Consider the following 27,756-nt stretch of genomic DNA (forward strand, 5'->3'; position numbering starts at 1 on the left):
TGGTTTTGCTTTGTTTCATAGCCTTTAAAAATGATCCAGGGGAGGTGTGGGGCTTGGGGGGAGAGGAAGGGGTGTGTGTGTGCCTGGGTGGCTCAGTGCATTAAGCATCAGACCCTTGATTTCGGCTCAGGTCATGATCTCAGGGTCCTGGGATGGACCTCCAGTTGGGCTCAGCACTGTGGCATGAAGCCTGCTTAAGATTCTCTCTCCCTCTCTGTCTGCCCCTCACCCACTTCACACACTCTCTAAACAAATAAGTAAATAAAATCCAAAATGAGGGGCAAGCAAACATCACAGCGCAGAAGTCAGTGGAAGTCCTCCATTGTGATGTTTAGCACTGTATCCCACTGGGCCCTGGGAAGTGGGGAAGATTGCATGGGTCCCTTGACCTCAGCTAGGCACCCATGCAGAAGTCAAAAGGTGGGGGAGAAAGAGAATGAAAATGTTGGGCTGCTACATGTATTATTTATTTATTTCTCACAATCCATGAGAGAATTCTCCCCCAACTTTTTTTTTCCTGTGGTAAAATACACATATAAAATGTGTCATATTAACTATTCTTACGTATACATTTCGTGATCTTAAGTACAATCCCGTGGTCCTTGGTGCATCCATCTCCAGAACTCTTCTCATCTTGCAAAACTGAAACTCTGTTCCCATTAATAACTCCCTGTTCCTCTTCCTGCAGCTCCTGAAAACCATTCCCACTTTCTCTCTCTATGACTCTGACCACTCTAGGTACCTCCTATAAGTGGAATCTATTTACATTTAAAGTAATTACTGATAAGGAAGATTTGTTCTATCATTTTGACATTTGTTCTCTATAAGCCTTAGAGTTTTCTTTCCTGTATTTTCATAAGGGATATTTTCTTATCTCTACATTATGTTTAGGGAAACTGAGACTTCAGGAAATTAACCAAAGCACCTATGGTCATCAAGAGGCACATTGGGAATCATTCGACTCAAGAATCCTTGATTCTTCCACCTGCTGTGTGCCAGGATGTTTTTTAAGTCCTGGGGAAATGCAGAAAGCGTACCACATGGTCCCTGCCAATGTGCAACAATTTTCTTAGGAACATTAGACATTAGACAGCACAGATGGAAAGATTTCTAGAAGTGCAGGAAAGTCCCAGATACTTGCCTGATGGGGACAGAGCATATATCCTCTAAGAATTCAGAGCAGTGGGACACCTGGGCGGCTCAGTCTGTTAAGCATCTGCCTTCAGTTCAGGTAATGATCCTGGGGTCCTGGGATCGAGCACCAGGTTGTGCTCCCTGCTCAGTAGGGAGTCTGCTCCCTCTCTTTCTGCCCCTCCCCCCTGATGCACGCTGTCTCTCAAATAGATAAATTAAATCTTTAGAAAAAAAATAATTCAGAGCAGTTCCTTTTACACTGCCTCACATACCATAGGTGCCCATGGATGTTACTGGTTGAATCTCATGGTGCTATTTTTCATATCATTTGAAGAGAATTACAGAGATCCAGCTCTGCTCTTTGGGATCCACTCTCTACAGTAGATGGATGTGGCAATGGACAATAAGCACTCTAACAATGTGTATACCATTTGACACAGAATTTGCCCAGTGAAAGATCCCTGGAGTAGTAAAACTATTTATCCATAGGATACTCATTGCAGTACATTTTTGAAATAGTGAAAAAGTGAAAGGGATGTAAATATTCAACAAGCCATGTACTTTTTTTATACTGATTATGCAACCATTTCAAAGTAATATTACAGAACAGTTTAATGACCCAGAAATATTCATGTTTGTGAAAATTATATATGTATATTTATATAATATAATCATATGTGATATTTATGTAAACATATAAATAACAATATTGTGTTTGCATATGTAATATATAATTATTTGTGTATAATAAATATATAGTACATAATAATTATGTAATATTATTATGTTAAATGGTATGACATTCATCTATTATACTATATTATAGTATATTATATATTAATATAATTACATTTAATATAATTGATATATTAATATATAATGTTACAGTTAATGTTATATATAATAGTATATATTTATATACACAAACTCATATATATGTGTGTGAAAAATCACTTATCTGATTATACAGACACATATATAAAATGAGCTTGTTAAAATATGGGTATATAGAATTATATATATGTGTTATAGTATATATAATTTTAAGAATATATATACCAAAGTATTAGTGGTGATCCTTGGGTAATTGTGGAATTGTGACTTATTTTTTTTTAGAGACTTTATTTATTCATGAGAGATACAGAGAGAGAGAGAGGCAGAGACACAGGCAGAGGGAGAAGCAGGCTCCATGCGGGGAGCCTGATATGGGACTCGATCCCAGGACTCCAGGACCATGCCCTGGGCTGAAGGCACGCGCCCAAACCGCTGAGCCATCCAGGGATCCCCTTGTGACTTATTTTTATTGCCTTGAGTCATTCTATATCTTTCTTTTTTTTTTCTGTGTCATATTTGTTTTATTTTATTTTTACTTTTTTAACCATATATAATACCTGTATATTATCTTAACAATTAGAAAAAGTAAAATTTACTTAACAATGGATGCAATGTCAAACACAAATCTATCTTTAACCATTTTACTGCAAAGAAAATCATGAGTTGGGATGTGAAAAGAAAAAAACAAGTTCTCATGATCTCATACTGACTATATATGTATTTATTAGAGACTGGAGAATAGGAGTGAACACTGTGGGGTTATCTGGTTGCAAAGAATAGATAACTTGAGAAAAAAAATGGATTTATTGATGAGAGGTAAAGCATCTGAGAGAATGCAGCTCAGGCTTCGTGGAGGAACTGTGAACAAAGAGATGCGAAGGTTTCTGAAGGTCAAGTGGCTGTTCTCTCTCTCAGTGCACAGTTTCCTCCATCACTGTTGGCACATCTCCTTCTCTCTTCTCTCTCTTTCTGGTCTGACTTCCAGCTACCCAGCAGGCTGAGTATCTGGGCCCCACGTGACTTTCCAGTTCAGGTACTCAATACTGCCAGGCACTCAAAAGAGTTGATACCAGATTCAGGAGAGGTAAGATGAATGACTTAGCTTTTACCCCATAACAACCTCCAAAACTTAGGGACTTGAAACACCAATTATTTAGCTTCCAAGTCATGGGTCTGTGGGCAGTTCTTCTGGTCTAGGCCAGGCTAAGCTGACCTCGGCTGGGCCAGTCAGCTGGCGGGTCAGACAGGAAATGTTCAATCTGAGATGGCTTCTCCTGGGATGATGCTCTTCAGTGTGATGTCATCCCTCACCAGGCTAGCCCAGGTTCACTGACATGGTGGTCTCAGGTCTCCAAGAAGGAGTGAGGAAATAAGCAAGGCCTCTAAAAGCCTACTCTCAGAGCACAAGTGCTGTGTTCCCTATTGGCCAAAGCAAGTGACAAAGCCAGCCCAGAGTCAGAGGTAGAGAAGCAGACCCCTATCTTGATGGGAGCAGCTACAGGGGCATGTTGTAAAAAATGCACTTACAGGGAGGGGAAGAATTCTGGCCACTTTTGCAATCTGCCCTTTACTCTGCCAAACACCCAGGCTGACATGAACTCCATCTTGTAGCTGCAACACATTTACATTTTTCCACATAGCCCCAGTGATTGATGTCTCAAGGGGAGAGAGAGACTGGAGACTTGTGCGTACGTTTTTCACTGTTTCACCCTGGAAGTGACACCTGTCATGTCCCCTCATATCCCATGGCCAACATCAGTCACATGGGCTCCACCTTACAGCAAAATGGCAGAATAATAAGTTAGTTGAATATTAGTGGGCATTACTGTCTGCCACAGTAAGCCATCTACAGACCTATTTGATTATTCACAAGGTTAGTGTCAGAAAAGTAGAGGGGCAGGTAAGGGTAGTGCTATAGAGAAAACGTATGAAACCGTGACTAATTAAAGGTATCAGATGTTACATGAAGCCCTTAAGGAATCTCTAGGCCAGACAGCTGGGACCAAAGGAGTCAGAATAAGCAGAAAGAAAATCCAATCATCTCAGCCTCTGAGAGCCCAGAGCATTCCATTCAGACCCATTCAAAGTCTCCTTTAAGCTTTTGTTCTGCCCCCAAAAGCTGAGTGAACCCAGAAGACTAAGGCAGTAGAGTCACAGGTAGGAATCAGAGTTCTAGGATCAAGTGTTGAGAGGTGCTAAGTCCAAGAAAATGAAGCTGAATATCAAGTTCAAAGAGAAAAGAAGAAAAAGGAATACCAAGCAGTAAGGTCAGCGATTTGAGAGGCTGGTGCAAGATGGAATCAGGAGTGAGGAAGAAACATAGGCAACTTGTATTCATCTCTTTAGCTTAGCACTGAGTCCATGAGCTCTGAGAAGGGATCACAGCTCACGCTCTATGCTCTATGTCTAGTGGCAGGCGCAAGAGAGGGACCTAACAAAGACACACTGAACTGCACACTTGGGACTTCAGACCAGAGCCTTCAGTCTCTCATGAGGATCTGCTCCTCTTCACCCATTTTGGATTCCTTGTCTCTCATTTGGCTTTTGTGGCATCTCTTGCTTTCTCCAGTTTCTCATACCTGAGATTTTAATTTTGCAGTATCTCAACGTCCCCTATGGTAATAGGGGCAAGTTATTTTTTTAAGTTGTTATTTAAATTTCAGTTAGCATATGCTGTAATATTAGTTCAGGTGTACACTATAGTGATTAAACACTTCCATATGTCTCCTAGTGCTCATCATGACAAGCATGCTCCTTCATCCCTATCACCTGTTCCCCCTACCCCCACCCACCCACCCACCGCCCCTCCAGTAACCATTAGTTTGTTCTCTAGAGTTGAGTCTATTTCATGATTTCTCTCTCTCTTTTCTTCCTTTGCTCATTTGTTTTACTTCTTAAATTCCACATATGAGTGAGATCATATGGTATTTGACTTTCTCTGATTGATTCATTTTGCTTAGCCTTATATTCTCTAGCTCCATATATGTTGTTGCAAATGTCAAGATTCCATACTTTTTTATGGCTGGTAAATATTCCATTGTATATATACGCACCACATCTTCTTTATCCATTTATCTATCAATGGATACTTGGGGTGCTTCCTTAGTTTGGCTCTTGCAAATAATGCTGCTATAGACACAGGGTTGCATGTATGCCTTTGTGTTAGCATCTTTGTATTCTCTGGGTAAATATCCAGTAGTGTGATTGCTGGATCGAAGGGTAATTCTTTTTTTAACTTTTTGAGGAACCTCCATACTGTTTTGCAGACTGACTATGCCACTTTGCATTCCCACGGACAGTGCACAAGGGTTCCTTTTTCTCCACATCCTTGTCAACACCTGTTGTTGAGAGGGACAAATTATCTTTTATACAATGGTGCAATGTCCAAAATATTAGTCGCAGTTTCTGAGGTCTCCTTTGAATTCCTACCCCAAATTGCTAAATGATCATGTGTTCATAAATGTGGTTAAGCCAAGTAGGACAGGAATGCCCTGGGGGTATTGCTACTCTCTACTCTGTATGTAGACTCAGCCTAATATGTTCCCATCCAAAGGAAGCAAAAGGCATTGGTCTCAGCACTGCTGGGTTTGGTGAGAAATGGAAAGAAGAGCCTTGCTTGACCTGTTGTGCGTTGCCTTACAGGTCAGTGGGACCATGTACAACACTGGAAGACACGTGTCCCTGCGCCTAGACAAGGAGCACTTGGTCAACATATCAGGAGGGCCCATGACATACAGCCACCGGCTGGAGGAGATCCGACTACACTTTGGGAGTGAGGACAGCCAAGGGTCGGAGCACCTCCTCAACGGACAAGCCTTCTCTGGGGAGGTATGCAGAACTATTGAGGTACTAAAGTTAAGTGCCAATTAATAAGACTCGGTGTCTATTTATACCCAAGGTGAGATAACAGATGGAAATCTTTCTTTTAAATCTGTGAAATGAGAAGGTCAGTGCCTCCTTTCTCCATCTGTTTTTTGCAAGTTGACGTGGAAGTCTATAAATGTGCTTCCGCTGTTTTCGAGGGAAGGCCACAATGAAAGTGGGACTGGGTATTGCCCTCTGAGATATTGGCAGCTCTCGTGACTCATGCCTTCCAGTATCTCTGGAGCATTATTTTAATCCCAAGCCCTCACCTTTCATGCACACTTTCTCTGATACCTATCTGAACCATCAGCCTCCCATATGAGAGTATAGGTCTACCCCTTCTGGTAGAATGGGTCTTATTTGCACAAAACTATAGCTCACTGTGAAATAAATGTCAGGCAGGTAAATAGTCTGCCTGACTTCCTGCAGAATGGAAATGTCATTGTATGTCACCATCAATGGTGAGTATCACTGTGTGCCACCATCAATCCAGATTGAGCTCAAGCCACAGCAGTGAGCCAAACCAGTTTCCATTATAGAATGAGAGCCACAGTTTAAACAGGTGTCATCTGGGTTCTGACACTTGACAAGCATGGTATAGTTAATTTGTCCTCTTACACCTGAGAGTGGTTATCAGCTAGGAGTCAGGGGGGCTTCTATGCTAAATATCTGGTTTCTGTTTAAAAATCTTCAGTAACTGATGTCAAGAAAGCTTTGAAATAACAGAAGTATGATCTCATTATTGACTTGGTCTTTTTCATTTTTCTTCAGTCAACATTATGTTTAAACCTAACATTGTTTTTAATATAGTAAAGCCCTACACTGAGAAAGAGAGCCCGACCTTGATAAGTCCAGTGGCCAGATTTTAATGATTGTTTCAAAGTACCAACTGAGAATCTACCTAGGCTCTTTGCTAGGTACTAGGGATACAAAGATTTAAAAGAAAACAAAACAAAACAAAAAGACAAAGCTCCTACCACAGAGGAGTTCAAAGAGTACTATATTCAAAGCAATAAAGTATAGCCATTCTGTTATGAAGATGTACGAAGATGCTGGCCAACTCACAGGAAGAAGTGACAGATTTTACCTGAAGGGATCAGGAGAAGTGTCCCAGAGGTGGGGCTCTTTGAACTGGGCTAAGAAAGAAAGGCAGTGCCAAATACTTTGTAAGAACATCAGCTCTGAAGTCAAAGTACCTGAGTTTGTACCTCCTGCTCTGATATTCATTTATTGTATGATCTTGAGATGGTTTCTTGATCCTTCTAAGGCTGAGTTTAAACACAACACAAGGTTATTTTGAAAATTAAGTGGGATTTCAGATATAAGGAACACTTGGAGTACTCAAGAACTGATAGACAACAAGGATAAAGCAAGAAATGAAGGACAACAAAGTCACCAAGTTGTGTCAGGGTCTTGTGTGTATTGGGGAAGGGGTGGGTGGAGTTCATCATCCTCTATTCGTAATGGCTGCATGGAGGACAAGGTTGAGCAGGAATGAGCCTCCTTTCTGGATCCATAGGAAAAAATGCTAGGATTGATTAGGGATGTCTGCCAAAGGCACCCTAATGGGAAAAAAAAAAAAACTCCCTAAAGTTGCAGATTCTGAGTTGGAGTATAGTAGGGAATATAGTGAAAGCAGGGAGAAAATCCATGCATTGAGAGTGACTGGAGACTGTCACTCTGAACTAGGGAATATTCAAATTAGATAAACACTTCCTTTTTTAAATACATATTATTTCAGTATTTGTAACTATTTTATTTGTTGGTTTACTGGCTCATTTATTTGCTTTTATTTCTTTGCTTTTCTCCCTCACTGAACTGTTATATTCTGATCCTTATCATAATATTGCCTCAGACTAAATTAATTTATTAATGAATTTATTAAATGGGTGAAAAATGTGGATGGTTACTTGGCTGGAATCTTCACTCTGTAGAATTCCTTAGAACTGCCTTTTCCTTCAATGTGTGATAAAAGTGCTTTGTAATTTGTATAGGAACTACAATTTTGGAGTAAACGAGTGTCTCCAAAATCCTTAAGGGATACATATAAAAATGTGATCTTTCAAAGTATTAATTTTCCTAGATGTACCCAGACCACAGGTATCAGGCACTCCAAGGAATCTGCATTTTTAAAGCTCCCAGGAGAGTCTGATGATTAGGTTTGTGAAGCACCCACTCAGTAGTACATTATTAAGTGCCCTCAATGAATAAAGCATCTAAACAGAGTTGCAAGTCAGAATTAACTGGGGACTATTGTCAAATTATTTACATTTGCATCCTTCCCTAAAGCACTCAAATTGGGGTCTCCAGGAGTGGGGTCCAAGTACACACATTTGTAAAAATCCCCCCCAAGAGATTTTGGTTAGTGACCACTGAGCCAGTCAGTTTTAGCTCAGGCTCTGCCTGAATTATCCCAGCTTTCTAAACAATGAGAACTTAATCAATAAAACCGTATTGCACAAAAATTAAAAAGGGCACCCAGGTGTCATTGCAAATGCAAATGCTGTCTAGACTGATGAGATTTGGAGAACAGCTTCCCAAGAAGGACAGCCACACACAGCCACTGCTCCAAGACAAGTTAGAGCATTAGCCTCAGCATAAGTATCATTACACCTTGTCTTGGGCAGACCACATCAGCTGTGGTCATTTCTTTCCAAGCCCCTCAGTATGAATGGTCTCTAAACTGGTATGGGTTTAGATGCAAGGAATCAGAATGTTGGAAGCACCAAAACAGGGTCATGTGGGTAGATATTGGCCTTTGAGATATTTAAAAGAGTTTAGATAATGAGAAAAGTTTGGCACCTTCTCTGATATGAGGGTCCATGGATGGAAGTCCTGGAAAGATGGAGTTCAGCTATAAATAAATATATATTCTAACAATGACAGCTATCCATCAATGGAATGAGCTTGCCTCTGAAAATAGTGAATTCTCATCACTGGAATTATTGAGCATGGAATGGAATTTGAGGACTTCATAAAGGTGACTCATATCTTAATGAGCAAGTAATGCACCTTCTCGTGCTGAAATCCCATGCAATCCACAATTTCCTTATAGAAAATGTCTTCCAAACAGATTCCACTGAGTGTTAAGCCCCAGTTAAAGTAGATGTAGCCCATCCTGTAGGTTAACATCTTATTTTTATTTTGTGCTCTCTTCAAAACCACCTTTGGTCTCTGTGTTTGGCTGTCCCCTGAGAGGACCTAAGTAGACACTTCTAGCAACAGAGCGTGTGTTTATTTTGTTGACAATGAATAATCACATTGCCATCTGTCCCATCCATCATTGCTGATCGTGATAAGTCAATTAATGCCAGGCATTTTCCTTGGCACAGTGCAACAGTCGTTATCTCAAGAGCTGTAGATTAATTGCAGTCTTGTCTGGTGAGGTTATTGTAATTGATGGTAATCATTTGCTTTGTTTTATAAAGCTGCGTGGATGTACGACACAGTCAGCAACTGCGTTTTTATAAAAATTATTCATGTCCTACACGGAGAACTCCTGGATGCCTCGTTGGGGGTTGGTGATAAATGAGTATATTCAGGGATTCAAATAGCTCCATTTTTTCAAGAAGGGAAAATTAACTGTTTTTAATAAGTAAGACCCTTCGCTTGCTAATCATGTCTAAGTGGCTAGATTCACGTCCACTATAAAGGAGGGTCTTTGCAGAAAGAAACAAATATGTTAACCTGACAAAAGATAATATTTGAAAAGAATTATGTGATGGATGAAGTTCCAGGAATGAGGCTAGGCAAAAAGAAGCTCTCTTTTTGAGGGGAGGTTGGAAATACTCATTTTAAAAACCTTCAAGTTATTTTCGAAGGCGTCAGGGAGTATACTGAGACTCGCACCAGCCACTTCGTGGGACACTTGTAACAGATCCTCAGCATTCATTTCATCCGCTCTTCACGTGCCTCCAAAGCTTCTGCTGTGTGCTGAGCACCACAGCCCAGCAAAGCAGACAGCTAGTGAGAGATACGTATATTTAAAATACAGTGTAACGTGGGTTATGTATGAGGATGGTTCTGGAAGGGGGTTATGAACTAGCTCTCTCTCAGGATGGTTTTAAGGAGAGGATGGATGGACACCTCTGTGGCCTGACATGGTCGCTGCTCCCACTGAAGATCAGGTAGGAACATCAGCCTTTCCAGGCTCAGCCTCTTGGGTCTCTGGTTCTGCTCAAACATATCCAAGCAAGGAAACCATCCACAGCTATTGCTATGAATGCAGATAAGACTTTTCCATTAAAAGGTGGAATAAAAGTCATATGTTATTTATTTATTTATTTATTTATTTAGTTGTTTGTTTGTTTATGTATTTAGTGGCTCAGAGCCAGAATAGAGAAAACAATTATCTCAGGGCAAATAAGTGAGAAATGCAGAAAATGCAGGCCTGTCCCCTTAAAGGAGTCAGTTATTTGCCATCCTTTAGAGACAGGCTTGACTTAAAGCCACACAAATTTGTAGGAATAAGCAACATCAAATTGTCCTGAAGTGTGCTAAAGTATGAAAAGCGCTGAGGAGCACATAACTGAGAACCAGTGCCCCATTAGGCATTCAACAGCTCTGGGGGGAGGTACTCAGGCAATGTAATTAGCACTTTGCTGGGAGGCTGGGACCTCCTTGTAGAGATGTTCGTTGGCACAAGCAGAGTTTTGAAGGGGAATGAGAATTGGGATGTTTAAGAATAGCATGTACATGGTCATAATGTATGGAAGAGCTTCCTGAGTGCTGTAGCTCCCTGTATCCTGAATGCCAGCTTTCTGTCACTCTTCTTCATTCCAGAACAATATCCTCCCCACCTCCATCCCCTGGAGATTTCCAAGCCTCCTTCCCTCCTCCTAGCCAGAAACATGCTGCTTCCTCTTGACTCCCTGAGAATCCTCCATATTCATCTATTTCAATAACCCACAAGCCATAGCCTGTGAACCAAATTCAGTTGAGTAGCTAAAAATAGTTTACATGTTTAAAGGATTGTTTTAAGAAGAAGAAGGGATGAGCACTGGGTGTTATGCTACATGTTGGCAAATCAAACTCCAATAAAAAAATATACAAAAAATAAATAGAAGGAGGAGGAGGAGGAGGAGGAAAAATGTGCAACAGAGACCATGTGTGGCCTGCAAAAGCCAATATATTTACAAAATATCCAGTCTTTTACACAAAAATTTTGCTGACCCCAATCTACTAAATTGCCCATCAGTGTAGATTTTATAACTGTTTACTCTTGCTTCTCTCGGAACTGTAGTTCTTTGTTAATAGAGATTTTATTTTGATCATCGCTGTATTCTCAGCACCTTGTACAATGTCAGACACATGAGAGCAGAGTCCATACATGTTTACTGAATGAAAGAATAAATGATCTTCAGAAACACCTTAAGGACAGGGACTTTTTTCACTATTCATCTTTGTATACCATACACCTAGCATAGTACCCAACATACAGTGGGCACTTAATTGATGTTTGTGGAATGAGTCATTCAATCACTGAATCAGTGACTCAGTCAACTATTGGTGACCTAAGAATTCAAAATTTATAGGCATTTTTTCATGGAATCTTGAGTGTGTTGTACCTATTGACTATACTAGGAATATCCAGCCTCATTTAAATTGAAGATGGAGTGTTTGGATAAAGGCTGTCCAAAGCATCAAGTCCTATCAGAAACTGGAAAACAGGAAGAATGGTTTAGTTCACAGCAAACACTAACTAGTGTTCCGGGCTTTCATTGAGAAAGGATTGTGCTTTGAGAGATTCCAAATGTATTAACAAGGTACTAACCCAGACCTATCCTTGATGTGATAAAGAACACAAAAGGATTGAATACAAAAAGCGTCATCTTAGAGAACAAGGCACAAACTTGAATCATTTACTCTGCAGCACAATCCAGAACTTGCTCAGGCACATCTACGGGTAACTGCAGAATCTCATTGCTAGCATCCAGCCACTCTTTACATGCTTTGGGATTTGCTTTCATCCATTCATTCATTCATTCAGCTAACAAATTATTGAGTGCCTACCATGTGCTGCAGTGAAGAAAACAGATAAAAATCCTTCCTGTATGTGAGAAAGGAAAAATAATAAATAATAAACATATTAAATGAGTAAGTGTATATGGTAAATTAGAATATGATAAACGCTATGGGAAAAGAAATAGGATCAGGAGGGATCAGAGCATGCAGTAATGAGTTACAAGTAAACAGGATGGTCCATGAAGCTGTATTGAGAGGATGACATTTGTGAGGTTGCCATAGAGATGTCTAGGGGAAGGACATTCCAGACAGAGGTAACAGCCGGTACCATGGTTTTGAAGTGGAAGAGAGCTGTGAGTGTTCTAGGAAGAGGAGAGCAGTGTGACCACAGGGGTGAGTGAGAGGGTGTGAGAAGTCAGAGAGGTAAGAGTGGCAGGGCCACTGCACATTATGTCCTCTTTGCCTGGACTTTGTATGTACTCTGGCCTTTACTCTCAATGAATTTCAAAGCATAACATAAATTCTCCCATTTAATCAGCAAACACTAGCTCAGTGAAGTTGCCTCTTCTTATTATCCCCCCCTTACCTGGAGAAACTAAGGCGCAAGACCATGCAGACAATAAATGATTAAGGTTGGGCTTAGCTCAGGTCTTCTGATTCATAACGTTGCTTAACATAAGCCAAGGTGTACCTGCCCATAAACTCCATAATAGTGATTACTCACCTACTCTGGGGTCTAGCCCAGGGGGGAAATTCAAAGATCTGTAGACCATGGGGAAGCCCCTGACTTCCCAGACTGTGAGCTCCTGCAGACACAGAGTAGGTTGTACATTTTTAATATGTCCCCATACATGTGACAGGCACCTGACAGATACTCTTGAATGAAAAGATTGAATGAGCAAGTGAAGATAACTTAAAAGATTTCAACTTTCAGAACGCCTATATTATGCCCGTATGTTATGAATTAAATTCTGTTGTCGTGATGGCAAACCTAATAAGGTTCATGTCAGTATCAACTGAAGTTCTAGATATTTTATGTTGTTATTCACAAATACAGAGTAAGTGAATCCTTCAAGGTACCTGGGAGGAGGAATAGAACAATTGATAGATAGCCAATTGCTAGAAAAATTCATGTAGATTCCACATTTCAGGCCCTGGAATTACTCCCAGGATCAGACCAGGGAACTTGTCTTTGCCAATGCTAGCAGCCAAAGTTCTGGATCGCAGGAGCCAGTCCCACTCAGAGTTAGCAAACTGGCCTTCAAGAAGCAAAGCAAACAGAAGTCAGAAGCCCAGATGATGGTAGGGCATATTATGAGGATACCAGTAAGCGGATGATGACTGTGATCTAAGTAAGGATACAGATCCTTCCCTTTGGACATTTTTATAATTACTTCTGGGAAGAGACAACCCAATCAAGTCAGCACCTTCCTGGATTGCTAGTTTTAGATGGACACCATGGGGCAGCCAACAAGAGAAGACACTGCATTTGACAATTTGCTGAGGTCAACTCATTATCCTGTTGACTCTCATCCTAACTTGCCTCATAACTCTGAGCTGATCCTGCCGGGATGACATTATGATAGCTACCATCCTCCTCTACTGGACTCTAATCTCCTTTCTGGTGTTCTGTCTAAAGCAGGAAAGAAGGTATAATATTACAAAGACATTATTAAAGACAGGCATTAACTGGGATTTGATCAAGTTTCAGTGTAGAATCTGTCACCATGGAGACCATTACTGTTATGGCTTTACAAGTTTCGAATGTGGTCTTCCTTTATTTAGTAACCAATGGCATTGTTTCTACAAACTAGCTGTACTTTTTTTTTTCCGCCCATTTCCAAAACCACAGGAATAAAATCAATTGGAAAAGAAAGGTGTAAAGTAAGAATGACCCATTCACCACTACTCTAACCACTGTCAACAGTTCACTAAAATTTGCAGAGGTTCCACCAAAGATCACCTCTCCTACTTCAAAGTATAGACCTGCTATTGAACAAGTCTGCTCAAAGTGTCTGTCTGAAGTGTTAAAATTGGAGGTCCCATGGATGTCACCTCTTCGAACCCACTTACTGTACAAAAGAAAAATCAGATGCCAGAGAGGATAAGAGCCCTGCCAAAAATCACTGAGGTTCAGTGGCTGAATCAAGACCAGAACCCAAGTTTGAAATTTAAATTTTTTCAGATACAAATTTAAATCATATTAAATCCCAAGATTCAGCAGCCCCTTTGAGATCATCTGATTTAGTTGCCCCATAGAGCAGGTGTAGTCTGATAATCAGATTTTCTACCACAATGAGCAGAACCCATCACATGGATGTTTATTCAGCCAGCCTCAAAAAGGCAAAGACATTGGCAGAGTATTTTACAAACATGAGCATCCATGAGGAGATGGATCTAGAAGTTACCACATCACCCTCAACAAAAATACCACCAATGTAAGAACTGTAATAGTGCCTGATTGCAAGAAATGTGGAAATGAAAGACTGGAAGACTAAAATAGAAAGCAAAGCTCCTTAAAGATCCTTCAGTTGGTCTTAATATGAAAAGGCAATCACAACGACCTAAGAATATGAGCCACGCTTTTCTACAGTTTGAATCCCCGCTTCTACCCACTCTCCTCAATAACCATCTAAGAACAGCTCAGTAATATTAAATATAAATAATCTAGATAATAATATTGCAAAATTAAATCATTAGATGTCTAGCCACTCCATGGATGTGCTGCTGTACAATTCAAAATAAAGCCGTTTAAAACCCCCAGATTCATTTGCTCTGACATATCGATAAACTTTTGCTGAAACAAAGCTAATCTTCTCAATGGTGTCAACTTAATTGCTTACCAGTTGACGGATAATAAACAGACCTGAGGATTAAAATATGAACTAATTACTGTACTCAATTCCATTTACTTGATTTCATGTTCCATTAATTTTTTGCATCATTTCTGGTGGAAGCCTTAGATTTATGGTTGCCCCAAATGAATTATGCCACTTAGTTGCCTGTGGCATGCTCGTGTTCAGAATTGGTGGGAAAGGGTGAAATTCTGGGCAGTAAATATTTAGCCGAAGCAGCCTAGGATATAGTAAGTGAAGGTAATTATCCGTTCCCAAATACCAGCCAGAGTCAGCCTCTATAAATCTATCCCCATCTTCGCAGTAAAAGGGCAACACTAGGATTGCTCTCATGATTATTCATTGGATCAGCTTGTTAGAGGCAGTTTCCAAGAGCAGTAGTTGCCTTGGCCCAGAAGAGGGCTTCAGGGAAGCAGAGGCGAGCACACACCATGGAAAAGGACATTGGTCCAAGAGTCAGACACATTGGACATAGGGTAACATTTTTACTTAGAAAGTCTGCCTTCAAGATCTCATTCTGTCACCTACTAGTTGTGTGATCTCAGTAAGGACAAAACTGGACAAATCACTTAGCCTTCCTTAACCTTTTTAAACTCTGATCTGGGTTTAATAATGCCAGTCATAGATAGATAGATAGATAGATAGATAGATAGATAGATAGATAGATAATAGATAGATAATCTCATAGGTTGATAGCAGTGGGAAAAAGCACTCCTGTGATAGGACTTTTTAAGCTGTCAAGTGCTGTGCCAGTCATCTAGTCCAAAATCTTGCAGATAAGTCCAAAATCTTTGCAGATAATCATAACACACCAATATAATTGCTACCATTGGCTTTCATTTATTGAGCATGCACGATGACCCAGGCACTGTGCTCAGTGCCTCCTCACACCCAGTGTTCACAACAGATCTGTGAGCTAACACTCATAAGCACCATTTTATAAAAAGAAAAAGTCAGAGACATTAAAGAACCTGCTTTTAATCACATGGTCCATAAGGGGAAGAGTGGGGATTTGAGCCCAGGTCTCTGACTTAAGCTAATGCAAAGTCGCAGCAGCTAACTGGTTCTGCTTCTAAGCAGCTGCTTGATCATGGGTAAGTTCATTCTCTCTAATCACAAGTGCCCTGTGTGTCACCTGAGAGGATATTTCAGCCCCTCCCAGTTCTACATCAGCCTTAGGAATTGCCTGCACTTTTTCTGGCTGTAAAGGGAGACGGGAGCCTATTTCTCCAAGTGTCACAAATTGCAATGGGAAATATGACACAGCATCATTTTGTGCACCCGCTGATGACTGTAGATTCATTCACCTGCCACTCTCAGATGGACAATAACTGGACGTTCCGTACAGATGCATAGTGATGGGGTTTTTTTCTCTCACTTCTTTGAAATACACTAAGCAAGGCATTGTATATCTGTAAAATTGGTTGTGTATAAACACATCTGTTTCCCTTCGCAAAGCACGGGAACTCATGTTCCTTTGGCTCAGAGGTGGCGTGGGCAAATACATTTTCTTGGAGTGCATCCCGTTTGCTGAGCTAGAAATTTCTGGATTGGTTCTTAAAAATGGATCCTGCAGGAGCTGTTTGGCAAAATGAGCTTAGCCAGGAGGTTTTAAATCACACTCCCAGCCAGGAAACAGGGGAAGGCCCAGCGATCACCAGACACCTGCCTCAAGACTCAGTGCCCCTGCTCTAGTTTTTTCAAAGCAAATAGCTGTGTCTGCTTTGGGAAGGATTGTCGTGGACCCAAACTTCCCCCTCCCCCCCATAACAATTGCTGTTTCTGTAAGGTCCTTAGTCAGGATCACACATTTCCTGTTGCACCTGCCTGTCTAGGACTGATGTGTTCCCCTGCCCCGGGTGAGGAGCTGGGACCTACTTGAATGAGTGGTGGTTAATTGCAAAGGTGAAAATTGCCAGAGTTATTCATTCCCATGTTTGAATCTGAGTTTGTCACACACACACCTATGACCTTGGACAAGGTACTCAACCTCCTGGTCCCTCAGTTTCCTTATTAATGAGACTAACAGTGATGCCCATCTGTAAGGCTCCCCTCCCTAGCTTTATTGAGATATAGTTTACCTGCAATAAAAGCAATTTTAACTGTACAAGTCAGTGTGTTCTCATAAATATATAGTCATGAAACCACCACTACAACTATGATCTCAAACACTTTCATCACCATGAAAAGTGCCCTCATGTCCTTCAGCAGTCAATCCCTCCAACACTCCCAACCCTGACCCCTGGCAGCCACTGATCTGCTCTCACTGTAGTTTTGCTTTTTTCAAATTTCAATGGAATCATACAGTATGTAGTCTTTATTTTTACTTTATTTTTTAAATTATCATACAGTTAAATAACTTTTTCCTTCAGCATGTGGTTCTCTGAACTTCAGCACATACAGATTTGCATAGCTATCATCATAATCAGGATATAAAACAGTTCATCCTGTGCGGTTGTTTTCAGGATTAAGAGAATCAGTGTATGTAAAGTGCTCAGAACAGTGCATGGCACACAGTGAGAGCTCAGAAGTGGTAGCATTTATTGGTAACAGCATGCTTCTTCGAGCTCCCTCTTTCAGAGTCAGCATTCCTACCCTCTGTCTTTATCTGAGAATCCAGAGTGGCATCTGTGCAGGAGGTGAAATATCTACATTTCACCTTTTCTGATTGCTGATTTCTTATCAGTATCAACACTCCCTAGAGTAGGGCTGCACCTGTGCCACTCACTGGCCAAGGTGCTTGTCCTCAGAATTACACCTTTCTAGTCATCACAAGGGCCCTGTGCAGACAAATCAGGCCCCTGCTAACACAAGCTTGGAAGTGTGAGGGAAATGCATTGGCTAGAGCCCGTGCAAGGAAGTACAATCCCCATCCTGGCCTCTGAGAGTGCCCTTCCCCTTCCCAGATGAAAATTTGTTCATTCTTGCAAAGGTCATCAGCAAGTAGAGCATTTTCTCATACTCTGGATCCGAGGCAAAACCTTGAGCTATCTAGACAGGATCATCACATGCTGCCAGAGCAGTCTAGGTTGAGGCCAGTTGGTCATTGAAAAAGCATCTCCTTTTCTCTAAAAAGTGCCCCACTTTGTACAATGAATTATATGATTACCCTGTGTCTAGAAGACCTTAGGCAAGCTGCTTTAACCTCTCTGGATCTCCTTCCCCTCATCCAGAAAGCGAGAGAATTGGAGTAGCTCAGTCAGCACCCTTCCAAGCACCAAGGGTCCCATGGAAGTAAAATCTTCCTGCATAATTTTATCATCACGTATAAACATTGACTGAGGGGGTTGTTGTGCCATCTGGAGAGTCAGAAACATGGGTCTGTGATAAAATCTTTATGCCACATGAGAGAAGTTCCCTCAAAGAAGAAGTATACACTCGTAAGTGGCCACCATCACAGGTCCTTTAAGGTAATAACGGGAAATTAAGACATTTGATGTGACACCAAATATTAAAGCTGAGCCCATTCTGCTGACTTGGATACATCACCTTTACTTGTTACGATGCCTGAAATATCTAACCTCCTCCTTGTGTCCCTGTTAGCACAGCCACGGTCCTAGCAGTATTAGCACACACGCACGCATACACACATTCTACAAGGCTTTGGTCATTTAGCTACCTCCCCGGTAAAATGCTCCTGTGGTTAGTTAGGTATTTTACTAGAAACTACAGGCTCCCTTTGAACCATTTTGCTTTGTATATTTTAATTACAATTTAAGTGATTTCTCTACATGGAGCACCCCTAGGAAGAAACCCCAGGAATCATCATCATCATCCACTTAGGCTTTGTTTCAATTCTGGTCTTTAGAGAGCCAGAAAAACAAGAAGATTCTGTCACTGTAAACCCCTCCGTAAATCCCTATTGGTGTCAGCATTTAGCCCTCTTTGCCATCAAACAAAAGGAAGAGGGCTTTCGCTCCAAAAGGCAGTTTCAGGCTTTGCTTTTAAAAACCCTGGGGGCTTCCAAACACTCAGTCCCACCAAGCTCTAGTGCTGCTTCTGGAGTATTCATTTAGTTTGATTTACATTATTTTAATTTTCTTAGGGGTATCTTTACTAGCTAGAGGGTGATTTTTTCCCCTAATTAAAGAACAAGTTGATTCCAAAGCACACAGAACCAAACAAGCCCCTCCATACCCTGCTTGCTTGTCACTTTCTCTTGCTGTTCTCATTTTTGGATGCTTTTCAGCTTCCACCATACCTGCCTTTTCAAACTGAAAACAAGATAGAATGACAATGGATGAGGCCTGTCTTTTGATGGAACGAACCAACACTTGGTTTCAATTCTTTTCATTTCCGGGAGCATATGATGGTTTGGGGGAAGGTCAAGTAGTGTTCTCTCTATTTCTTAGATAGAAAACCTGTCTTAGTGCAATTCAACAAAAATCCATGCAGTTGAGCTGAGGATGGTTCTAGCCTAGGGCTGTGCAGTGAACAAACCTGGCAACTATTCCACCGGAGTTCAAGTCCCCAAAGGCATCTTAGGAGTGGTGCTTTGGGATGCAAGTAACAGGAACTCACTCAAGCTAAATGAAACTACCAAGGTGATCTATGGAAAGCCTCGAGGATATGTCATAGGACTCAAGGTCACCTGGGCCAGTGAGAGAATAGAAGCCAGAGGTGAATAAGGTCATGACCCCATGGAACTACTCCAACCCCACTTCTTGTCTCTGCATAATTGCTTTGTTCTTCTCTCTGTGAGCTGTCCTTTTTTCCAAGTCTCTATGCACATGCAGGGACAAATGACCCCCCTAAAGTTTCCAAGTTTATGCCCTCTTGGATTAAGGCCTGACTGCCTGGCTGGCTCATCATCCCAATTCCGAATTCTCCAAAGAAAAAATTTGACTTTTTCCAAACTAGATCTGATGTCCTCTCTGACCCATCCAGCTATGCATGGGGGATGGGATCATTTAGATACACAAGTCTGGGGAGACCTTCCCCAATGGGAAGGAGAGCTATTACATATTACATAGCTATTACATAGTGACATAGGGGAGTCACTGTAAGCCACATGGATGACTCTCAAATATCAACTGTGATGGGGAAGAACATAGTTTTTTTTTTCCGCTCGGCCCAAAAATCCACACAATATATTTGATGCAAATCTGGGGATGGCGAAGGCATTCAGACATGAGTAAGATCTTGAAATACAGGTATGAATGTGACTGAACTAAGATGAGCATCCCAGACAAATAGGAATAGCACCTGTTAATAGAAGAATAAATGTAGTCAATCTATAGCATGCTCTCGAAGAATTTAGCATCTTGTGATTGTCACAACAATCTTACTCAGCATAGGGATGTCAGTGGCGCATCACAGCCATGTCACTCGTCTTCCTGGCTGCCTGCATGTATCTCTCTCTCCTCCCTTTCTGCCAATACATAAATCACAGGGTGGACTCAAATAAGTTTCCCAGGAGGTGGTATCAAGCAAACACGCATTCAAATGCCAGCTCTGCCATTTAATGTGAGCCCTTCAAAAATATTTAGGCTCCTATAAAATGAGAAAAAATGGTAGTAACAATATCAACCTCAGAGGGTTGTTGTTTTAATAAAACAAGGGAATTTCAGATAACCTTAGCACTGTGTCCAGCACAGAGGGGATGCCAAGAATGTTTGTTTCCAGCCCCTTCCCTATCTGTTGTTTTCTCCAGGAGTGGGCAGATGAGATGTCTTGAGTAAAAACATGCAGACTTGGGAGGGATGTGGTCTAACATTGGAATGGAATAGTTAAAGACTCTTCCCCCATCCACCAAAAGAGGGGAACATTTCTAACATCAGTGGACCTTTACGTGTGTCCTCGCCTCTTACCTGTCAGTTTCCAGAACTCAGAGCAAGAAGAAAAATGGTTTATATTGTTCACAATTACTCATTGGCTTGGAACCACTTCCACTCTCTTGGTGTGAGGCATCCAGTGGGACCAATCACCCTAGCTTCCTGTTGCCCACCTCGGTCAGGAACCAGGTTATCTGGGCACAGATGATTAGCTAATGACAACGGTATCTAACCTCTGTCCCTTCCAAGGTACTGCATCAACCCAAGGAATTATTCTGCCCCTTATGTTGATTTAATTTCTTAAGAGCCCTATTTACAGGATACTCTTTAAAAGCCTTTTGAATATTGAAGTCCAGGATATCCCCATTGGGATAGTTTTCTCATTGTTACTGTTCTGGAAAATGCCAACAGGTGAGAAACACATAGCTTTCTTGGGCAGAGGTTGAGCTTGATCAACATTGCAGGTTATATTATTTAATTTTGGTGCTCGTTTTAATTAAAAGAAAAGTTCATTTAAGTAGACCTTTAATATTGAAGGTGCATATTTTTTTTCATACTGGCATATATTCAATTTCTTTTTCAACAGGAAAAAAAAAGAATGTTTGCTTGAGTTAAGAGCAGAGATCAGGTTTTGTAAATTTGTAAATTTACAAAACCAACTACTTTCCTAGCTATAGTATGATTCATTTCACTGCAAATACATGTTAATACCTTAACCTCCCTCAAGTTCCCGTTGATTTTCTGGCCAAATTTACAAAACATTTCTACCAGGAAATAATGGCCAATGAGTTCAAAATAATAATCCAACAAGGAAGAAAATATTCTTATATCACAAGGTTTGACAAAGTCTGATTGGTGTGTTTAATAACTTCCTCATCAAGGAAATAGAAGAATGACTCATTCAAAATAATGAAAAACCCAAAAACTCTGTATAATGCATTATATTTATTCCTCGTAGACACATATTTGAGTATCTACTGTATGAAAAATTTTACCAGCCTCTGGATTCAAATATAAATAATGAACAGTCCATGTCCTCGAGAAGTTTCTGTTCTAGTAAGATCTGTTCTCACAATCTTTCTCATCAAGTTCTGCACTGAGACAGCACCGCTCATGGTGGGAACACAGAGGAGAACTGCGGGCAGAGGGTTATGAGCACATCCAGATTGCTTGACCTTGACTCTTAGCTCCACTGCTGGTGCTAGCCCTTGGCAAGTTATTTACCAGGTCTCTGCCTCAGCTTCGTCATCTGTACAATGAGAATAATAATGCCACCAACTTATGCCTCACCAATTCACCTTCTGTCCTTATTTGTTGGCCAGTTGAGAGAGATGTCCATTCAGCACTTACTACCTCTTCTCTGACCACATGGGTTGGCTTACCCTTTGTGTTTTCTGAAAATTAATGTCACCCCAATATCCCCATCATCAGAGAAAATCAGGATTTATGAGATTTAGCAGAAAGGGTATGATACAGAACAATGCATGTGAGCTGCAGTTCTTCATCTGCTTTCCTGGTCTTTCTTGGCACCCTTTCTCTGCCATGGCTGCATGGCTGCTAACAGATTAGGTTGTCTACCCCACTGGAAGGGCTCCAGAAAGGGCTGCAGGGGTTGGATATTGGCTGGGTGGGCAAGAGCTGGACCAAAGAGATGACCATAAAGGAAACTTAAGAAGTCCTGGATTTTAGTTCTTTCAGAAATACTAGAAACTTCCACTCAAAATGTTAGTTTCTCCCCCAAAATAGTTTATTCATGCATAGGCTGGTGGGGAACATGTTGCAGATGCCTCTTCAGTCACCAGCAAATGAAGAAGGAGCAACAGAATTCATTATGGCCTGAACCGTAGGCAGTGACTAAAGCAGGGAGAGAGGGGGTTCATTGCTGGGTAAACTTGGCAGTGGAAACTGTCAGAAAAAAAAATACATTAAGGAGGTGGAAATTAAAGAGTCATGCAGGCCTTTTGGCTTGTTACGCAGGCCTCGTTAGCTAAAGAAAGTGCCCACGACATGATTATACACAAGGGACTTCCTTCTAATCCAGGGCTTGTGTTTCCAGTGATGGGTTTACCTGCTCACTCTCTGGGTCTGGTGTGTGTGGGTGTGTGTGTTGCAAGGTAAAGGTGATGCAGAAAAAGAGAACAGGTTAAACAGCTGAGAAGTACCAGCAATGAATACATACTACTTTTTAAATAATTAGGTCAAGGTGGGCATCACTGAAAAGACAACATCTGAACATGACCTGAAAGGTGAGGGAATCGACCACGAGAATTGGTGGCGAGAATTCCCCCCAGAGGGAGCAGCCGGAGCAGAGGCCTAAGTATGGATTGTGCCTGGTGTGTTTGGAGAACAGGGTGGTGGTCGGTTAGGTGGAGCAGAAGGGGCGTGAGGTCAGAGAGGTGGAATGGGGAAGGCGAATTGTGAGGGTTTTGTGGGCCAAGGTGAGGACTTTGGCTTTCCCTCTGGGTGAGAAGGAAGTCACTGGAGCAGAGCGACACGGTCTGATGCTACCAAGCTTGTTCGTGCACTAGAATCTGTTTCCTTTCCTGAGAACACTCTTCCCCCTGCCCTTTTCATGTCTGACTCCTTGTTACTCAGATCTCAGCTGCAACTGTCCCTAACTACATGGTCACTCAGTCACATCACCCTGTTTTAATTCTCGACTCAGCATTTATCACTCACTAGTAATCTCTCCCGTTTATCTATTTGTATATCTTCTATCTCCCTTCATTAAAATAATAGCAAGCTCCGCTAATTCCTCCCCTCTTGAGTGTGGGTGGACTTAACTGACTTGCTTTCCAAAGAAAGAGAATGGAAAGGGGGAAAAGACTAGCTTTATGAAGGAGAAGCCTGAACCAAGAGGTGAAGGTTAACACCAGCAGGCATGCCATGTGGATGTCAGGTGCTCCTGGAATGTGACAGGAGGGATCCTTTATCCTTGTGATTGCATCCAAAACCCCAAAGTTGTGATATAATCATGAGAGAACATCATACAGAGCCAAACTGAGGGACTGTCTATGAAATATCTGATGAGCACCCTTCAATTTCTTTCTTTTGATAAAAGTCCCATGGTTATAGCATGCTAAAGGAATGTGGATAGAGAGCATACACAAACTCCCTTGCTATTTTTACAACTCTTACATAAAGGTATAATAATCTCAAAATAAAAAGTTCAGGGGGAAAAGCAAGCTCTGCAATATCAGGGACACTGTTCATCTTCTTTTTCACTGCTGTACCCCTAATGTTTAGTATAGTAATAGGAGCTCAATAAATATCTGATAAATCAGTAAGATGGACACTCAGCTCGGTAATGATAGCTTAAAAAAATGCATGAAGTGGGACACCTGGGTAGCTCAGTGGTTGAGCATCTGCCTTCACCTCAGGTCATGACCCTGGATCCAAGGATCAAGTCCCGCATCAGGCTCCCTGCGAGGAGCCCGCTTTTCCCTCTGCCTCTGTCTCTGCCTCTCTCTCTGTGTCTCATGAATAAATAAATAAAATCTTGGGAAAAAATGGCATGAAGCAATTAAAGTGCTTTGCAAGTAGCTCTTTACAAATATTAGAGAATATTCTAATTATTCCATTTTGATTTTTTTAAATGGAAGAAAGACTGTGCCATAGCTGCAGAAAGTGATAGCTTAGATCAGGACCCCTAGGAATCTCTAATATATGACCAAGCCATTACTGGGCATCACTGACCTGCAGCCAACTCGGTTCATAAAGATTTTCCAAATCAAATCATACTTTACTTTTCTCTGAGACAAGAGAAACTTCATTTAAAAGTTAAAATCATCATCTTGGTGACATCTTATTAATCTAGGTTGATTAAGAATGCATGAGACACCCCTCTTACTCTACAGATTATCATTCTGAAAACACTTGCCAAAGACAAGAGAAGACCTTTCTTTCTGAAGAATTGAAAAATGAAAGCAGGAGATTATGCCCCTCCTCTCCTTCTCCCATCCCTAAAAATCAGCTGCTCTGTGAAAGGGGTCATTAGGAGGCTTTGGTGGAAGTTAGTCCATTGATGAAGCATCTCAGCTTCTAGAAATGCTCCTCTCCAGAGGTAGTGTGAGGGCATCAGGGAGAAGGGTGAGGGCTAGCAAGTGGCTAACGAGTGGCTAGCACTGAGGCAAGGCTGCAGCTGATGCATATCACACAGCCTGGTATCCATCCATCCGTCCATCCGCCCATCTATCCATCCATCCGTCCATCCACTCACCAACCCCTCTACTCAACAAACAGGGAAGCAGCTGATACAACAGACAGACCACTTCATGAGAGAATCAACAGCCCTAGGTTCTGATCCCATCAAATGGTTTCATAAATGTGGGCAATCCATTTTATCTTTCTGGGCCTTCCCTCTGTCCCTTAGGGGCAGATCTCTAGAAAATCTGTAAGTCCTTTCCTGGGTTATTCAAGGTGCATCTGAAATATTTCTAAGTGCCCTGTGCCATGCTTGTCCTAGCAGGGGAACAGAATAGAGATAGGATATGTTCCGTGCTTTCCAAGAGCTATCAATATAGTCAGAAAAAATGATAGACATGCATTGGAAAGCTATGTAGCAATGCAAGACACTATATGGTTCAGTGTTGACAAATAATTCTACAGAATTATTTCAAAAGAAAGGCAGGGTAGCTCCTGGAGCAGTTCAAGATCAGGTCAGCCTCTTATATAAGTGGGACTTGTGCTGGAGTTTAAGGATATATCACATTCACATAAACAGACAACAGAAGAGTAGATTTCCAGTCACTCTTCCAGAAGCAACATGTTCATTTACTTCTCCAGGCCTTTGCAGAGACAGTTCCTCTGGCCAGGACACGACTCTCCTGCCATGCTTGTCTGCCTACCAAATCCCACTTCTTCAAGATCCCGTTCAGAAGTGTACCTCATTTCTGAAGATTTCTTTGTGTCCCCAATCACACCAGCATCACTACTTCCACCCTCAGACAGGGAGCTCCTTAGGACTTCCACAGAATATGTTGATGTGTCCATATTGTACACCACATTCTTTTACAGCAAGAGAGTCTTTCTATCTCCAAGATTGTTCAAGGTCCCTGTCTTTATCTATCTCCAGCAAAGAGAAGGGTGTGATGCCCAGAAGAAGCATCTATAATGAATGAATGAATACATGAATACATGAATGAATACATGAATGAATACATGAACAAAGACTAGCCATCAGTATCAGCCTTCTCAAACCCAAGGGATAGGTATGCAGGATGAATACTGGGAGAAAAAAGAGAAATCGCAAGAGAAAAAGAATCCTGTCAATGAGCAAACATACCCTCTTTGATGCTAGGGAAGGAGAGAAAAACCAAAAATCATCCTTCTCATATCAGCCAGCAAGTGGCTCTGGGGACCTCCCATGCACCTGCTCCCACTTGCCATGGATGTAGTAGGAGAACTGCACTACCAGCTTTGACGTGGAGTTGGTTACTGGGAAAACATTCCTTCCTCTCGTTGGTATGCTGGGCAGCAGTGCACACTTCCCTCCCTGAAAAAATGTGGTTCATGCTGATGAAACCTTGACATTTAGTAAAACTGGAAAGAGAAGAAGATGTACCTTCTATTAAAGTTCAAGCTAGAGCAATGGGAAACCCAAGAAACTAGGCTGATTTACTGGTCCTTTCTTATGTGAGTTATTCAGAAGCTGTTTTCAAAGGAGTTCTAGCATGCTCATGAATCTCTGTCCTGTCCAGGTGGGAATAGAGAGGAGCAGTCTGGCCAGCCACACTAACATGTGTTCAGTCCCACACAGAGGCCACCAAGATCTCCACCCAGGGCAGGGCCTTTGGAGTCTAGCAAATCAGGTTCCAATCCTGCCACTTACTCACTGTGTGGCTTTGATAAGGCCACTTCATCTCTGTGAGTCTCAGCCTCACCATTTGTAAAATGGCATGTCATTCCTCCTTTGCTGGTTGGTCATGAGGATGAGAGATGAAAATTACAATGCTGTTCCCACCTGTGCTGGCTCCTAGTAGATATTCAACAGCGGAAACCACCATCACCATCACTACCTATCACTATGCTCTTCATCTTCAGCAAGTATTCACTGAATGACCCCTGGGATCCCACCGGTGTGCTGGGCCTTGGGGAGGTACAGAGATCTTTGAGAGAGGACTTTCATGGAGGAGATCGAATTTTTCCCAGCTCATCAGGTAGCAGCATACTTTATTTTCATGCTCAAATAAAGGAGAGAAATAGTCTCTCTTATATTGTATTTTCAGTTGCAGACTCCTTCCTTGAGAGAGCAGGTAATTGTTTTTCTGCATTACACAGCCATCATATAATATTCTGAGAAAACAAAATAAAAGGAAGGAAAACGTGCCCACAGTCCCCCACCCCCAAAATCAAACCATTTCTGATTTCCCAAGTTCAGGCTGAGTGAAATTTCATTAGGCAAAGACAGAGACAGCATTTCATTCAGAAGCAGTGGGGCTCTTTTACCTTATCCAAAAGATGAGGATCTTAGCCCATCCTACGCTTTTGCTGGCAGTGGCCAGTATTTACTGAAAAAAACTCATTCCCAATGTTTGTGTTATTTAAAAGTGCATACTCCAACTAGACCTCCCTAAGCATGCAAACAGAACAGTTTCCTTAAGTAGAAAATAAGCGAGCAGGCCCAGAGAGTCTCAACACCTCTCCCGACCTCAGGCTGTCCTTTGTCATGACAACATTCTTTCATATTGTGTCAGTTACAGAATGCATGGGACTGCGTGTCCCTGCTCCTCTGTAAGGACGACAGTGTGAACTGCCCTGATGGATGCTCGTTCTGTCATTTAAGATGGCTGTTTGCAAAATCACTCACAGTTTCGAATGCTAACCACCGAGACCTTGTTCCTCACTGACCCCCTCAAAATACCAAACTCCCAGGCTGCCTCATGGTCCCGATTACTATTCACCAGGCCTATCTGTCTGTCTGCTGCTGTGCACCAGGCCCATGCAGCCCTGCAGCCCTGTTGAGAGCCGGGATTCAGGGTAGATGTCAGGGCCATCAGCAGCTCACAGAGGTGCCCAGGGCTATGCCACGCACCCCATGGGCACCCAGGAAACACTGGCTGGCTGGCTACAGCAGCACCTAGCTCATGCATGCCAGGCTTTTTATCTGTCCTCAGAAATGTGAAAACAGATGGGGGAAGGGGCCAGAAAAGGAAAACAGCCTCACACCAAAGTCCAAATAGCATCGCACTAGCACATTCATCAGACATAAAGGATTTTGATTTCAGCAAAGATAAAAGGGTCAGTAAGCACCCCATACGAGTGGCAAGTAGGTTAAAAAAGGATTTCAGTCTGATTCTGCTTTTCTCACATCAAAGGGAAGATGAACTGTG

The 27,756-nt window shown here is 41.8% G+C and overlaps 1 protein-coding gene across 3 annotated transcripts in view; it reads left to right on the top strand.

Annotated features, from left to right (window-relative positions):
• The window catches only part of CA10 (carbonic anhydrase 10), a 474,119-nt gene that overhangs the window by 366,927 nt on the left and 79,436 nt on the right, over positions 1 to 27,756 (top strand). For all 3 annotated transcript variants that reach the window (XM_072779984.1, XM_072779983.1, XM_072779985.1), the window contains exon 5: positions 5,611 to 5,796. In XM_072779984.1, coding sequence (XP_072636085.1) covers positions 5,611 to 5,796 — 186 coding nt within the window. The remainder of the gene's footprint in view (positions 1 to 5,610; positions 5,797 to 27,756) is intronic.

Source organism: Canis lupus, chromosome 16, assembly GCF_048164855.1.
Source record: "Canis lupus baileyi chromosome 16, mCanLup2.hap1, whole genome shotgun sequence".
Taxonomy (NCBI): Eukaryota; Metazoa; Chordata; class Mammalia; order Carnivora; family Canidae; genus Canis; species Canis lupus.